The 16,223-nt window shown below is 38.3% G+C and overlaps 1 protein-coding gene across 9 annotated transcripts in view; it reads left to right on the top strand.

The window, feature by feature from the left end:
* UTRN (utrophin) overlaps positions 1-16,223 on the top strand; it is a 527,828-nt gene that overhangs the window by 97,720 nt on the left and 413,885 nt on the right. For 8 of the 9 annotated variants that reach the window (XM_082634331.1, XM_082634332.1, XM_082634328.1 and 5 more), the window contains one exon: positions 8,457-8,518. In XM_082634331.1, the coding sequence (XP_082490457.1) occupies positions 8,457-8,518 (62 nt within the window). Of the gene's footprint in view, positions 1-7,486; positions 7,558-8,456; positions 8,519-16,223 lie in introns of those variants that run through there. The other variant, XM_082634329.1, reaches the window with a different exon arrangement.

The raw sequence follows: 16,223 nt of genomic DNA, 5'->3' as shown, positions 1-16,223 counted from the left end.
AGGAGAAGAGTCCCAGCCCCGTGATTCTCCAGATGACGGGGTGTAGTCAACAAGCTGGCAGCTCTGTTTGCAGGAATGTTCATTCTGGCCCCTAAGGTTGTCTAGACTTTTGCAAGTGTCCAGTCTTGATGAGCAGGAGATTCTTTTTCTTTTATCCTTGAGTTCCTTGCGGTTGCATTGCTTTTGGGGGCTACCTGGGCACTTTTCTGCTTAGCCAGATCGAATGGCAGCACTCGTGTTTGCATGGTTTGTTATTCTCTGGGTCTTCATCTGTCTCAAGGAGTTTGTATGGATCCTGACACACAGAGAACTAAATTGAAGTAGTTATAGGGAGGGTAGCCAAACCGTATTGCCTTTTAACTCACTGGAGTTGTTGGCTTCAGAATGTTATCGCTGGCGTCTCCAATGCTCATTCAGTGATTAGTCATTGCTCCCTGTTTTTCAGTGTACGTATATTGTTATCTAGGTGATGACCCAGAGTCACGATTGTAGTCGTGATTATAACTGTATGGTATACAGTTAAAAGTTTTCTACAAACCTTTATATAAAGCTTTCTATAAAATAATAGCATTCCCACATAGGAGTGCAGGGAGCCATTTGTGTACCTGAAACTATTTTATTTTTCTTGGAGTATTTGTCTTTAAGTTTTTTGTTTGGGAAGTACATTTCTTGGATTTTTTATTGTTTTATCGTATGGATTTATGAGGAATCTTTGAGATTCCTCATAATATGAGGAAAAAGGTAATTAAAAATCAAAAATATGAATATTTAACTATCTTGAAAAGACACATTTTTGCTCCTATTTTGGAAAGTAGAACTAATGACAAAGAACTTGTCTGAGATCAGATCACTGGAATGTTTTTTATATTCAAAAACATTTTTCTCATGGAAACTCATTTGCATGGATTTTCTACATCTAGAGATATATGTTTATGAAACAGTCAGTTTTTCTTGAGGTTTCTATAGACAGTGTTTAGAACATAATAGATCTTTATTTAACTTGAATAAAGTGAAGAATCAAATTCACAGAGAATTCTTCAATAGGTCTAACTTTTGTCAGTCGCTAACAAAAAATTAGTTTCTATCGGCTTTTCATGACAGTGACTCATCATCTTTGTGACTCACTCAGCTCCTCCTAAATAATGTCTCCTTATTCTATGATATTTCCAGTGCTTTTAATAAAACTCTCTTGCTCTCAGGACAAAACTCCAAAGTGAAGTGTTTGTATGTAAAGTTTACCATTTCTGTCCCCATAAACTAAATCCTCATTCCTCTGCATTTGCAACACATATAATATGGTTATATCTAGGATATTGAGTTTTTCTAAAAGATATTTCCACAGAGAAGGTTTCAAACAATGTCAGATGCCTATAAGCCTTACAGATATTTTTCAGTTAAGTTTAGCAGCTCTAAAAAGTGAAAGTAGGAAAACATTCCCTCCTGTATTGCTGTGCATTCATTTAAAAAGCATGAGGAGCTCATGAAGGAGAAAATTGGTACGAGGTAAATAAACTCTAAAATTAGAAGATGGGCAGGAATTAATGGTTATATCTAATTCTGAAAATAATTCTTTGAGGAATAAATTAATCATTCTGTAATATTGTGTGGATTAAATGCAAAAGAGCTGTCTCTGAATCCCAGCCACTTTGTAGTAGCATGCTTTTGAACTTGGGCTAGTTCAGAAAGTTTTCAGGATAAAAAGTTTGGGGATTTTACTGGGTACTATTTTGCTTGGTAGTTTGCATTTCTAAAATGTAGTCTTATGGTCAGCATCATTAAGTCATTAGAGAAATGCAAATACAAACCATGACGTACCACTTCACACTTATGAGGATGGCTATCATAATAATAATTTTAAAAAGGAAAGTAAATGTTAGTGAGGATGTGGAGAATTTGAAACCCATATACATTGCTGGTATGAGTGTAAAATAGTGCACCTGCTATGGAAAACAGTTTAGCAGTTCTTCAGAAATCTAAACATAGAAATACCCTATGACCTAGCAATTCCACTCCTAGGTGTATCCAAAGCAACTGAAAAGCAGGGACTGGAACAGACACTAGTATACCAGTTTATTGTAGCATTATTCACAATAGCCAAGAGATAGAGACAACCCAAGTGTCCATCAACAGATGAATGGATAAATAAAATGTGGCATATACATACAATGGACTATTAGCTGCAAAAAAAGAATGAAATTCTGACACATTCTACAACATGGATGAACCTTGAAAACATTATGCTAAGTGAAATAAGCCAGACACAAAAGGACAGATATTGTGTGACTTCACTTGTATGAAATATTCGGAAGGGGCAAATACATAGAGATAGAAAATAGATTAGAGGTAACCAGGGCTTGGGGAAGTGAGGGAATGGGAGAGCTATTGCTTAACGGTTACAGAGTTTCTGTTTTGGTGGATGAAAAAGTTTTGGAACTAGATAGCGGCAATTGTTGCACAACATGGTAAATGAAATAAATGCTATTGAATTATACACTTTAATATGGTTAAAATAGCAAATTTTATGTTATATACATTTTACAACAATTTAAAACATTAATAATTTAATATATCAAAACATTGAAGTGCATACTTTAAATGGCTGACTTGTTTGGCATGTGAATTATATCTGAATAAAGATGTTAAAATAAAAGAAGGTAGTCTTGAGAGCAGGAGGAGTATTAGATTAGGAGACATGGATCCTGACTTGATTTATGGTACCAACTAACTGCTTCTGACATTTCTGGTCTCAGGATGGGGTTCGCTGGATCAGGTACCCCTTTATACCATCCCGTTCTTTTACACTCTGATTCTGTGACACTGAGGTGGGTAGTTTCCGTTGTTTAGGTTGGTTCTCAGCTGGAACAAACATTTTCCCCCAGTGCTGAAAATGATGGAAATACTCTCCACAGTCCTGGTGGGACTGTGGACTTTCTGGAACCCAAGGGCTCCAGAATTGTGATGAGTTTGGGAGCAGAGTGGGTGGGTTGCATATTAGCAGAACATGTGTTGGCTTAAAGAGGTTGATTTTCAAAGAATCTGTGTTTTCTTACGAGAATGTTTTTTGAGCATATATTTCTAACTCTACTGTGTAAACAGTTTTCAGGATTGAAAACTTTCCGAAGTTTGGTTTATTTTAGAACGTTACTTTGATATCATTATGTGTTACAGCCCTCTGTGTTTTCTCATAGATACACAATTATGTTTTGATTAAATATGCTCTTTTTTGTCAGGTATTGGGTCTGAGGGCAGTGTAGTATTCTATCACGTCTTATTGTGTCTAGAATGCCCTTCTTCCCATCTTATGAAGCAGATTTCATCTGTTCTTCAGAACATATTTTAAATGCCCCCTTTCCCCCATGAAACTCTCGTTGACCTCTTTGGTCACTTGGCAGTGCATTGAACACAGGCTCAGGAGTCGGTCACACTAGTTCTGTTTGTGACTTTGCCACTTCTTGGGTGAGTGATGCTGGATGATTCATTTAACTTTTGTCCCTGGGTCTCAGCCTTCTCATTTGATAAGTGGAATTGTTTTCCTTTCCTTCTCACTCCATCCATCTCCATTTCTCCTGAAGAGACCCATCAGCTTGTATTTTGCTTTTAGAGTGAAGCAAAAGCCATTATTTATTTATTTATTTATTTACTGATATTTTGAAGATGTCCTAAACATTTATTTTTGTTTACTTATGTTTGTTTACTTAACTTCTAATAGAAATGACTCAAATTAAAAAAAAATAGCTGAGTTTTTAAAGCTATATAGTCATCCCTTGGTGAAAGTCTATTTTAAATGCAGTTTTTAGCTTTAATCACTTCAACATATAAATGCAATAAACTTACAGAAAGATCATTTGCAATATTAATTATCTGAACTTCTCATACATTTAGGTAGTTTTGACAGTTTTGAAAAGCACGTTTTTAATTTTAAGGTTTTCCTCAGGTCTTCTGAGAATGTCAGACCAAAAACATTTTTTAAAAATTTAAAAATTAAAATAAATTTTTTTTGAATTGAATTTTATTGTTTAAAAACGAAAGGAGTTTTTTGTTTCTGGTAGGATTAGTTTAACAAGTGACTGATTGATTGGAGTATAGTTGATGTACAATATTGTGTTAGAGGATGTCAGATTTCAAAACAGATTCAGGACTTTAAGCCCTTGGCTTGAGAGCAGTCTGTCTCATCTCTGTTTCTTTCTCTACCTGCTTATAATATTTTACAGATTATTACAAATATTTATATGTTTCCATATGACATTTTGATGCGTATTGTTTGAATAAATGAATTGGTGATGTTCAGAGAGCACAGATTGGGGGTGAGAAAACAAGGGAGGAAAATGACATGACTACGCCCTAGTGGGAGATGTGTCTTGGGGTTGATTCACGTAGAGTACCCAGAAAAATAAGTGGGAGTACGGTCTGTGATATTTTCATTGCTTCTGAAATAATCTCTTTTGTTAATGAGAAACTGGCTTTCCAGGGTGTGTTAAATTGTGTGAGAGAGGCTTCAAATAAGGTCAATCTAAGTTTGAAACCATCCAACAAGATATTTCTTTTTTGGCCTAAAGTCTAAGGATTTCTTTTCCGAATAGTTGCATTTTTTTGAACTCAGGTTATCACCAGCCAGTTAGACACTCTTCAGTTGCTTTAAAAGATGTGCTTTGGGCTTCCCTGGTGGAGCAGTGGTTGAGAGTCTGCCTGCCGATGCAGGGGCCGCGGGTTCGTGCCCCGGTCCGGGAACATCCCACATGCCGTGGAGAGGCTGGACCAGTGAGCCATGGCCGCTGAGCCTGCGCGTCCGGAGCCTGTGCTCCGCAGCGGGAGAGGCCACAACAGTGAGAGGCCCTCAAAAAAAAAGATGTGCTTCAAGGATCCTTCTTTATCTCTAATTGTAGTAGAGTCTTAATGGTGGTATACATGTTCCTGAGACTTGTGTGTTTCCATAGGGGAAACAACTCCTAATTTCCCTGCCACATTTCCAGATTAAGATTTAAATTGACATTTGTTGCTAGGTTCTGCTAAAAGAATTTTTGATGTGCATTTGAGCTGGTGAAGTGAAAAAACAATTTAAACTAGTTTCCTTGAAGATTTTATCAGGCGGTTTTGTTGATGTTTCTTGCTTCACTTCTCTTACCCATCACAGAAATAAAATTCCAGGCTGGGCAGTGGCCCTTGGATCTGTGTGAGCTTGTCAGAAGCGTTTTAAGAAGAGCAAAATATTTAGAGGAAGAATTTGGAAAATCAGCCTTAAGGGATTTAACACATTTTTCTTCTCCTAATTCAGTCCCGTGTTTGTCCCCCTAATGGAGAAAGGTCATTTATGGGTAAGATTTACTAAGGCAAGAAAGGCTTTTAGAAACAAAATGTTTTTTAAAAAAATCCAAATCTAAAGAAAACACTTGTTTGGAATCCTGAAAGAATATATTTAGCATGTAAGTTATACTTACTTAATACATATGTAAATAATCCAGTTATATATAAATTTGTATTGTCTGCTTATACATTTTTATTTTGGAAACATCAAAATAACTAATTGATTTGATAATGGAGAGTTGAACAAATTTGAGACTTGAAATTTGGTATAAATTTCTGGGAGGGCAAAATGATTGATCAGAATAGCGGGATTTAGGATTTTAGTTGTCCTGCTATCACTTTGCTAGCAAATTTTTGCCTCCCTGAAACAGAGACCTGGGCCAAGGTTGTTAGCATAATTTTTTGTGGTGTGGAGGGCAGTTCTATACCAGTAAGTGTTCAGATTTGTTACATTTAAAAAATCTCGTAATTGAAAAGCTGCAGGCTAATTCCTGTCTTTTACTGAATTCCTGTCTGGTAGAAGATAGGAGGGGAGTGTGTGTGTGTGTGTGTCTGAAAAAAGGGAAATGTGAACTAAAGGCTTATTGAGATATAAATCCCTTTTCCCCCCTTTAACTGTACCAGGAAAATGAATAATGCAGAGTGTTTATATATTTTGGAGTACTTTTGAAAAGTTTGAATGCAAGACAATTTATCTTTTACAAGCCAACACTTTATTTCATATCATTTACTTAGACTCATATTCAGACTTTGACCCTAAGATAAAGACTATCATAGAAACATTACCTTTTAATTTTTTTTTTTTTTGGCGGTACGCGGGCCTCTCACCATTGTGGCCTCTCCCGTTGCGGAGCACAGGCTCTGGACACGCAGGCTCAGCGGCCATGGCTCACGGGCCCAGCTGCTCCGTGGCATGTGGGATCTTCCCAGACCAGGGCACAAACCCGTGTCCCCTGTTTCGGCAGGCAGACTCTCAACCACTGCGGCACCAGGGAAGCCCTACCTTTTAATTTTTATAAACATCTCTGTATCATGGGAACCTATTTTTAAAATTTGATCTCATTCTATATGTGATAAAATTGAAGGTTCTTAGTTATCATTTGCTAAGGTGACAGGTACTCATTTCTTGGTTCACACTATCTCTACAGAGGAACCCAGTATTAGATATTTTAATATGTTTTTGAAAATAAGAAGGTTGAATGCTTGGAAAAGAGGTTAAGAAAAAATAAAATGCAGAAATGTAGAAAAATAAATATAAAATGTAACATAAAATTTATTTTTCAAAATTTCCCCCATTTTATGGTAAACATTAGTAAAGTGTATGAATTTTACAGAATTAAGAGATTTTAATATTTATGACCTTTATATATATTTTTGTTCATAGCAAAATTATTGGAGTTTCCAAGTGCTCTGAACACTGATATTTAATATTAAATTCATATTGGTGGGGCTACTGTAGCACTCTGCAGGTTGATGTGTCTTCCTGCTGTATATACTGCATATAATCTCAGCTCTGTCTCCCTCGGGTGTGACGGTCAAGGCCGAGACATTCGGAGTGTGTCAACAAATCCTCTTGGTTAATAAGTGGCTTATATGTGGCATTGATCAGAGGGTAGAAAGCCTGAAATCGAGGCTGATGTTGACTGTCTTGTCCTTTCTGGAAGGAAGGCCACCTCTTAGCACAATTAGCAACATGCATTTCTTAGAGAGCCGTTTTGGTTTTCATCCACTTGCCCCCTTTGTGTCTCAGAGTCGGTCTCCAGTTACCTTTATGGATCTGTAGAAGTGCACTCTTTTCTGACGCTGCTGCTATACTTATTCCAGGAGGGACCTTTTAATTACAAACTCTCCTTCCAGAACGGAGTCAGGCCCCAAAATACCACTAACTTAGTGAAGTAGTGAGTCAACGTCGAATTATGCTATTTGGGATGCGTGAGGAGATCTGGGTTGAAGGCAGCCCTTTGAAACTGATGCGTTGAGGGCAGAGCACACTCGAGCCTTCTCTCTTATTATTTTGCTGTTATCACGTGGGAAGCAGCTTGGCAGTAGGCACGGTCGTGGAACAAGCAGTGTGTATATATACAGACAGAACCACAGCTTTCTGCGCCCTTCCAAATATTCCTTACGCAGCTTTCAGAACTACTCGGGGACTGTTAACGTGCTGCTTTGTAGGATTTAAGCCAACAATGACTCTGCTAGTTTTAACAGAGAACTGGGGAGCCGTTGAAGAGGATATGATTAGAAGTAACAGAAAGGGTAATATGGATATTTATCTGCCTTGTTCACACATATACTATAATAATAATTATAACTAGAACGACAACAAAGCTCAATGCCAGCTCTTTCCCAAGTGTTTTCCACTTATATCCGCAAATCCTCGCAATGCCCTTGTAAGCATTACTTATTCCCATTTTACGTGGCTTCCTTATGCCTAACTCTGCCCATCTCCAAGAAGTTCAGGATGCTTTCGTTTTTTAAGGTCAGTTTTTATCTGTGTGGCCTGGAAAATGAATTTGTAATCCAGACCAAAGTTGGTCATTTTTTTAAAAAAAACTACTCTGATTTCTCTGCTTGTAAAATGTGTAGATTGCTTTTATAGATCGTTGAAACTTTGTCCTGTCAGTCTTACTACAGGAAAACAGGTTATGGAATTGGCTATAAACCTTATAGTAGTGTTTGTTTTGGAGGGTGTAGGACTTGTATGAAAAGGAGGGAAATCACGAGTTTCTTAGTTTTTAAAGGATAGCTTTGATTTTTGTGTTGAATGTTCTACAACATTTTTATCATGCTGAAACTGCACTTAAACAAAATGCAACAGAAAGTATTGCGTATAATACTTTGAAACTAAAGTCCTGATTCTTTCCTCACGAATGTGGGTTTAATGGCCGGTGGTGATATGCCGAGGTGTGGAGTGAGAAGGCCAGCTTCCTGGGAAGATGCCCGGGTCTCCCTCTGCTACAGGCGTTCGTTAGCAGGCTCCGTACATGCTGACCTCGTCAGCCATCCCTTCTTCATTAGCTGTGGATCACTGTGCCTCATGAACTCTACTAATAGACCATTTAAAACTCTCCAAGGTGGAGATAATCTTATTTAGCACCCTGAGTAAAGGTACAAACTCTCATACGTTTCCCTCTCTCTCCTTTTCCCTCCCACAGATGAACACAATGACGTGCAGAAGAAAACTTTTACCAAATGGATAAATGCTCGATTTTCAAAGGTAACAGAGTATTTCAAAAACTTTGATGATTCAGATGTCTCATTCTGGTTGATGGAGTTTGGTTGGAGGTGCAGTGAGTTTTCCCCATGAAATATGACCAGACAGAAATCTTCTGAGTATGCAGATACATTTATTTTTCCTTTATTCTCTCTATAATATGTTTAAATGGAAATTCTGGTGTAAACAGTTCATGGTACAAACATTCATGGTGTGAACAGCTCTTTATTTTTACCTACCATTCTCTAGATACCAAGGTGACAGTGTGCTGCTTTGGACTCTGTGAATTCTTGGTACATTTAGGAAATAATATCTTATTGGGGAAATTTTGTGTTAACTTAGCTAAAAAGATGATGATTTCATTTTTTGCCTGGTTAAAAGCAAGTTGGTATCATTCAGGTGGCCTTTCTACCTCATGTAGAAATGTTTAGGGATTGTCATACTCATGGTTATGGCTCATAATGCTTAGCTGCCCTGTGTTTCTTTTTTTGTGAACTTCCTCACTTATTTCCCCCAAATCTGTTCTATCTCAGCATTTCTAACCCACCTGGAACATAATCAATGTTTTGATCAGTATTTTTTAGGGACAGAGAATCCTGAAGAGAGAAATTGATAGTGCTATTTTTAAACTTGTTCTAATATAATTATCCACTGGTTATTGGAGTTGGAATTTTGTCCTCTAAATCTGAGATGGGAGGAGAATTTTCAGGTTAATGGATTATAGGACTACACTATAGCAAGATAAAATAAAGAGAGACCTGTTATGGGGCTTTAAGTTCAAAAATTTCATATTTTTCTATTTGAGAAGGTTGCAAAGGCCAGGAAAATAAACATTGGTATTTCTTTGAGGCAAAATGAGAATGTTTTAGGATTGCTTTGAGTAACAGTGCAGTTTAAAATTTGTTCCACATCCCACTATTTACAATTGGTATCTGATTGCAATGTATTTTTAGGTTTTGCAAGTTTTTGTTGAGGGCTATTTTATCTTGCTTCTGAGAATGTAAGGAATGTGAAAACTGCCTGACTTTGACAGAGGGTCAAGCAGAAGAATTACTCTCTTAATTGGTGGTTTTATGTGTAGGATTATTCCAAAGCAGACATAGGTGTTTTTTGGTAAATTTTTATTTGTTTTGTTCAGGAGGCACAGGTAACATCTGGGTGCTTTAGATTCAACATTATTCAAAACTTTTGAAGTATCTATCTTCGTGTGACCAGATTCTGGGCAACATAATTTTAGGAACTAAAAGGGTCTGGATATGAGATATTTTATCCCAAGGGTTTCATGAGTGCTCAGTTGTGTAAGATTATCCATCTTGACTATTACTGAGGATAATATGGTCATTTTCTAGATAGAGCAAGTTAAGCAGACCTAGTTTTTAGAGCTTATTTGAGTCACTGGGGAAGAATTACCTTAAAACTGATTTTGAAGACCGATTTGAAAGCTTCATAGTCTTGGTAGACCTACATTTAGGGAGCATTTGAAACTAGGTGAATTACTTTTGTTCCTCTTCTATGAGACTAGAGAGAGGTAGACAGTATGATAGGACACAAAAAGGGGGAAAGTAGGAGAATAGAGGTTTTTAGACAATTGAGATTTTAGACAATTGAGAAAGAATAATTGAAAATGTTTAACCTTATCATTATTGCCACGAATTTGGCTCAGACAAGACATTACCTGGACAGCACGTGATAGACTTTTGAACTGGGGCAGCGCCCAGCAGATCCACGTCATTTCCAGGTCCACAGCCGTTATTGATACATTGCAAAGTTAGAACCTTGAACTCAGTGCTGCCCAAGTACTCCTTCACTCTGAGCTTTAAAAATATCCTCACTGCAGTTACTGTCCTGTGACTTCTTTTCCACTGAACTGTTCTCAGTATCTGTTGACCATTTGGGTCATGTACCCAACTGAATTCTTTCAGGAAGTATCTCAGTATTTGTCACGGGTCATTGATAACTTTAAAAAGACCTGAACACAAAGTCCAGTAGTACTAGAATAGTTTATTTAGTGAACTTGATATTTAAATTTATACATTTATAATGTATGTGTTATTTTGTAGTATTAAATGAGGTCTTTAAGTCCCATGTAAATTCTTTGCCCCAGGAAGCTTGTAATTATTACCAAGACAGTGAAAAGACCAGGTAATGTTATCATTTTTAGTAACAGGTCCAGTTATGTAAACTGACATGGAAGCTAAAAGCTTGTTGTTGTTTTTCAAGACCAATTTTTATTAAGGCCACTATTATATTTTTTTTCAAGAACAATTTTTTATTAAGGCCACTATTAAAAGCTTGTTTTGTTTGGAGAAAAATGTCAAAGTAGAGCTGACCCTGGAAACATTTCCTTTCAGATTACTTCTAGTAAGAAATCAAAGTCTAGAAGGAAATTAGGATGGGTCTAGAACACATTTATCAAAGGAATTATGACTATTTGGATATATAAAAAAAGGAGAGCCCATAGCAGTCACACTAAACTTCAGCCACTTTTTTTCCTTTCCTCTGACTGTTTTAATTCCATAAGTCTGGCTATTTCCATGCTGGTGATTGGGAAAGGGAATAATAGTTCTAAAACCGAGAGATTTCCATAAACTCCCCACAGACTTTTGCTGAGTTGGGATAAGGTTGTATTTGGGCATGGTGTCACTAAGTAATCCAGAGGCTAGCAAGAGAAAAAAAAAATCCTATTGAGGGGAACAGATTTTATTTCATTTCTTTTTTATCCATGGCCTTTGGTATATTGTGGTGGACTTTAAAATATAATTATTGACTGAGTCCGCTTCTTCTGTGCAGTATGAGTCCCTCTACAGAGCAGTAGTGCCCCTGTGCTGAGAAATCCAAACAGCCCCTGATGGCATCTTCTGCCATTTAGGAATTTGTTTTAAATTCCTCCCCTGGACATCTCCTTCTTGAGGCACACCCCCACCCCCCTGCCCCCAGCCAAAGTCTCAAATGCCAAATCTTATTGATTCTAGAACCATATACATTCAACATTAACATTGTCCATTTTTCTCCATCTTTTCTGACACCCCCCTTTGCCAAGTCTTTATTATCTGAGTTAGGAATAATTGCGAAAGACTTTACAATGAGCAGAAAAATTAGTGGGAGTCCTGTCAGCTCAGCCATCTGGGTTATCTGCTTTCCATCATCTTTGAGCTACTGTACAACTCAGTGAGTTGTAGAAAACAGATAGTAACGCAAATGATTCTTTTCCATAAAAATGCAAAGTAGCTGGAATGCAATTGATTATTTCCCCTTGGATAGATTTGTTTTTGCATCTGTTGTAAATTTATTTCAACTTTCCTTTATTGCATACAAACATGTGGTTTTTTGAATTTTTCTTTGAACCGATTGTAACACTCTACTGGTTCCCTGATTACTTAATGAGTTGAAGTCTTTAACATGCTTTAATATTACATTTGTATGAGAATCATGACTTTATCGTTTTTCGAAAATTATTCCTGAACAAGGGGGCCACTGTCATAATCTAATACTGGTTCTTCCTTTCCATGGTTCACCTGAACCTTGGAACCTTCCTTCCATTTTTGACAGAATAGCTGGAGTGTACCTTAAAGTGTAAGTCTAAATGCCTCTTTTCTCTTCAGTAAAATCTTTCAATGGCTGCCCCTTGTTCTTATTCGGCTTTTAAGACCCTAAGTAGTTGCCCCCTCCAATCTACTCCTAATTTCACTTCACTTTAGCTCCTCATTATACTCCGGCCACCGCAGTGGGCCTTCTCATGGCTTTTACACATGCTCCTTCCTCCAACTTTTTGGGGCAACTCCTACTCCTCCTCAATGCCTGAGCTTAAATGTCACTTTCCCAAGGACACTTTTTCTGAGCTCCCAGACTAGGGTAGATATGCTGTATATTGGCTTTTTTTTTTTTTTTGCGGTACGCGGGCCTCTCACTGTTGTGGCCTCTCCCATTGTGAAGCACAGGCTCTGGACGCGCAGGCTCAGCGGCCATGGCTCACGGGCCCAGCCACTGCGCGGCATGTGGGATCTTCCCGGACCGAGGCACGAACCCGCATCCCCTGCATCGGCAGGCGGACCCCCAACCACTGCGCCACCAGGGAAGCCCGATGCTCTATATTCTTAAAGTGTTAGCTTTTGAAGCACTTATCATAATTGTCTTTTAAATAATTGCATCTCAAAATATTTGTCTCTCCTTTCCTAGACAGTGGTACGCTCCATGGGTGCAGGGCTTCTGGCATTTAGAAAGCACCCAGTGAGTGTTTGTAGGCTTACTAAATAAATGAATGGCAGTGACAGAAACATACATTTAAATACCTAATACTGTATATATCCATAGACTGGTTGGAAGTGGTTGTATTGGAATTAGATGGGAGTAGAGTGTGGCATTGAGTGCAAAATGGCATAAATTGTGTTATTTCATGGAAACAAATGCATCGGGGCTTTTGCTCCATTTATTCACAAAAACAAATCCAGCTATGCAAAATTTCTGCATTTACATGGTTTCTTGGAGATGGGCTGGAGAGATTGTTAAATTATCATTTGGATTTAATACATATGATTCTCTTATTGATGGGATAGGATTCTTCGAATAGGATCCATCTACTAAATTCATGGTGATGAAAAATGAGATTTAAAACTTAAAATCAGCTCAATTCATTCCTTGATAAGGGATTTGGCAAACAGCTTGAGAATACTGAATAATATTTTGATAGCTAAGATAGCATTCACTATAAATGTATATTCTTTTTTTTGCTGCAAGTCCTTGTTACTATGTCACAGAATACACACCACTTTGGAGTCTGGGTATCCTGAGAAGTAACACAGTGTAGGATAACTTATGATTGTTGGGTTTTGAGAAGTTATGAAGAGCTCGGGAGAAAATGATTATCTAAAGGAGATGAGAATTAGGAAATTAAATACTTATTCCTGGATATGCTGCACATTTATTTGTGACCTTGGGCAAATTACTAGCCAATTTTTTTCAGGTCACTTGATTTTTATTCCTTTAGCTATAAAACACACTTGAGCGTAATAGCTTGCCTCATGTTGCTAAGAAATATTGAGGCATTATTGTGAAACATTATAGGAGATTATAATTACTTAGGAATGCTAAATTAAAACTCTGTCAGGGACTACCCCCTCCCAAACTTGTGGTATCCCTGATCTGTGCTATTCATATATTTTAAACCAGAAGCAGAAAATAGCATTGGCTCATTAAGCCCACTTTATTCCACTGTCTGGTGGGTAAAGGTTGAGGGTTCTGTTCACTCTGATTCTAAGAGCCTCATTTGTTAGTGAGCTGTTTTCCCAAGGGAGGCAGCGAAGGCCTCACTGTCCCAGTGTTGGGAAATTTGTTCTGACTTTGAGCCTGCATTTTCTCTGGCTGACTTGCAGAGCTGCTCATCTGTCAGAGCAGAGACGTACAAATTGCAGAAGCACTTTTCTCAGTTTGCTGAGGTGGTTCTCAAAGGAAGTTTGAAAATAAAGGTTAGGTAGAGAACAGGCCAACTTAAAAATGCTGAACTTCACTTTGGGCAGATTTCTGCTTTTTCTTTTTCGAAGACAAAGATGAGCCAAGTTTTCATTTAGTTACTATTGCACACTTGAACTTTAAATTGATAGGACTTAAGAGAGGAAATCTGTGAAGCATTTTTTACAGGTTTCAGTGTGAAGAGCGATTCCAGTGTGTTCCATTTGAGACAGTGGGACATTGCTTTCAGTGTCCGATTGTTTGCAACTTTGTTCACGTGGGAAGTGGTTGGCCACAAAAATAGACGTGGGAAAGGATGTGTAGGTGGGTGCAACAAAAGCAGTCTGTAGATGTTTAGTCCTCTTTTTAGTATCGTGAAGGAGACTGTACAGGCTTCCTTGTGTGATGATAAATAACATCTATAGTAGAGATTTGAGCTGGAGTTACACACTGGGTCTACTATTGATTTATTTTCATGAATATGTGTATGGCGACTCAACTCATTGTTTTAGGGGACCATAAATATTCAAGTGGTTCCTTAAGTTTCAATTTATGTCTGTTCAGCAATACCCCTAAAGCAAACAATAAAATGCACTTCATATTCCTAAACAGCTTCCAGACATGTTTTAGCTATATTATGTAAATATGTTTGGTTTTTTTTTTGCTGTTGTTTGTTTTCATTCAGTTTGATTGTTTTGCTTCCAAACACTATACTTGTAGAGTGACTTTCACTTAGTTACTGTGGTTAAATTAAAGAAACTATACCTAAATATTATTTAACATGCTGTGTTTGTACATACTGAGGACTTAAATGATTTTGATTGAGCCTATTAGTATTTGTAATCGTTAAAACAAATTTGGAAATTTGGTAGTATATGCTGTGTCTTTGTAATTGATGATCAATTTTGGTATTGATCTGCTGAGAAGAAATTCCTTTTCACCCTTCACCTAGAGAGGGGAGAGCAGAGCCACCCACGCCTGGCGGCCAGGGGCAGGGCCACTTGCACACTCCATGGGCAAGTAACCAGGCGAGGTCTGCAGGCTGAATAAACCCCAACTCCATATGCCCATCAGGCAAGGTCTGCAGGCCGACTCAATAAACCATACAGCTCATTCCATATATGTACAACTGGCAAAGCACTGGAAATGTTTGAAGAAAGCAGTTCCTCAAAAGATAGGCTTCCATGGGACCAGGGTGAGGCATTAGTTAGGGCATTGATAATGATAGTGTAAAGGAAAAGAGAACATTTCCTTTGTTTAATAAAGGAGAGGCAGCTGCCTTGTCCCTTCCTTCTCCTTAGGGTGTCTCCTTAAAAACATAATAGGCCCAATTTTTTGGTCAGGAAGTAGATAAACCCATCTCCAACTTTCCAGTGCAAAATAACAAAGACCTCAAAGTTAACTCAAAAGTCTCTCTGGAGGTTGACAGGAGACCAGCACGAGGACCATCCATTTGTCTCCCCAGGAGGTACACACTCATTGTTCTTTATTCTACTTTACTGTATGTTTGTGTGAAATTCTGTCCAGACTTTCTGGTCTTCTACCAACTGCCTGCATGCACCTCATCTGATATGAGTATTCAATAACAAAGTGTTTTCTCTGTTTTCTACGTCGAATAAAGATCTTTTGTGAGAGGATTTTTTATTTCCCCAACAGATTGTAAAAATAAAAATAACAGGGCTTCCCTGGTGGTGCAGTGGTTGAGAGTCAGCCTGCTGATGCAGGGAACATGGGTTCGTGCCCTGGTCCGGGAGGATCCCACATGCCGCGGAGCAGCTGGGCCCGTGAGCCATGGGCGCTGAGCCTGCACGTCCGGAGCCTGTGCTCCGCAACGGGAGAGGCCACAACAGTGAGAGGCCCGCGTACCGCAAAAAAATTAAAAATAAATAAATAAAATAAAATAAAATAAAAATAACAGTGTCAGATAACTCCACTTCCCACCCAGTCTGGCTCCCCTCATGATTAGCCATGCTTGGAGGGTGCCTAACAGTAGCTCTTGGAGCTAAAATCTTCCTAGTACAGTTGAAAATGGTCCCAGGGTCTCCTAGTCCTCTTTAACAGAAAGAGCTTCTTTCCCCCCAAACCACCACCTCTTCAACAATCCTCTCTTTATAACTCACTGGCCCACAGTGACCTAGACCTACTCATCCACGCACCAATCAGAGCCCACCTCCGAAGGTGGAGATGGTGGGGTCACATGGGCTGAATGCAAAAGCACAAGGTGGCATTTAAAAACTGTTATCTTTTCACTCTTCTCCATATT

This window comes from Mesoplodon mirus, assembly GCF_964341445.2.
Source record: "Mesoplodon mirus genome assembly, chromosome: 10".
Classification (NCBI taxonomy): Eukaryota; Metazoa; Chordata; class Mammalia; order Artiodactyla; family Ziphiidae; genus Mesoplodon; species Mesoplodon mirus.
This window is presented reverse-complemented; position numbering and strand designations above follow the sequence as displayed.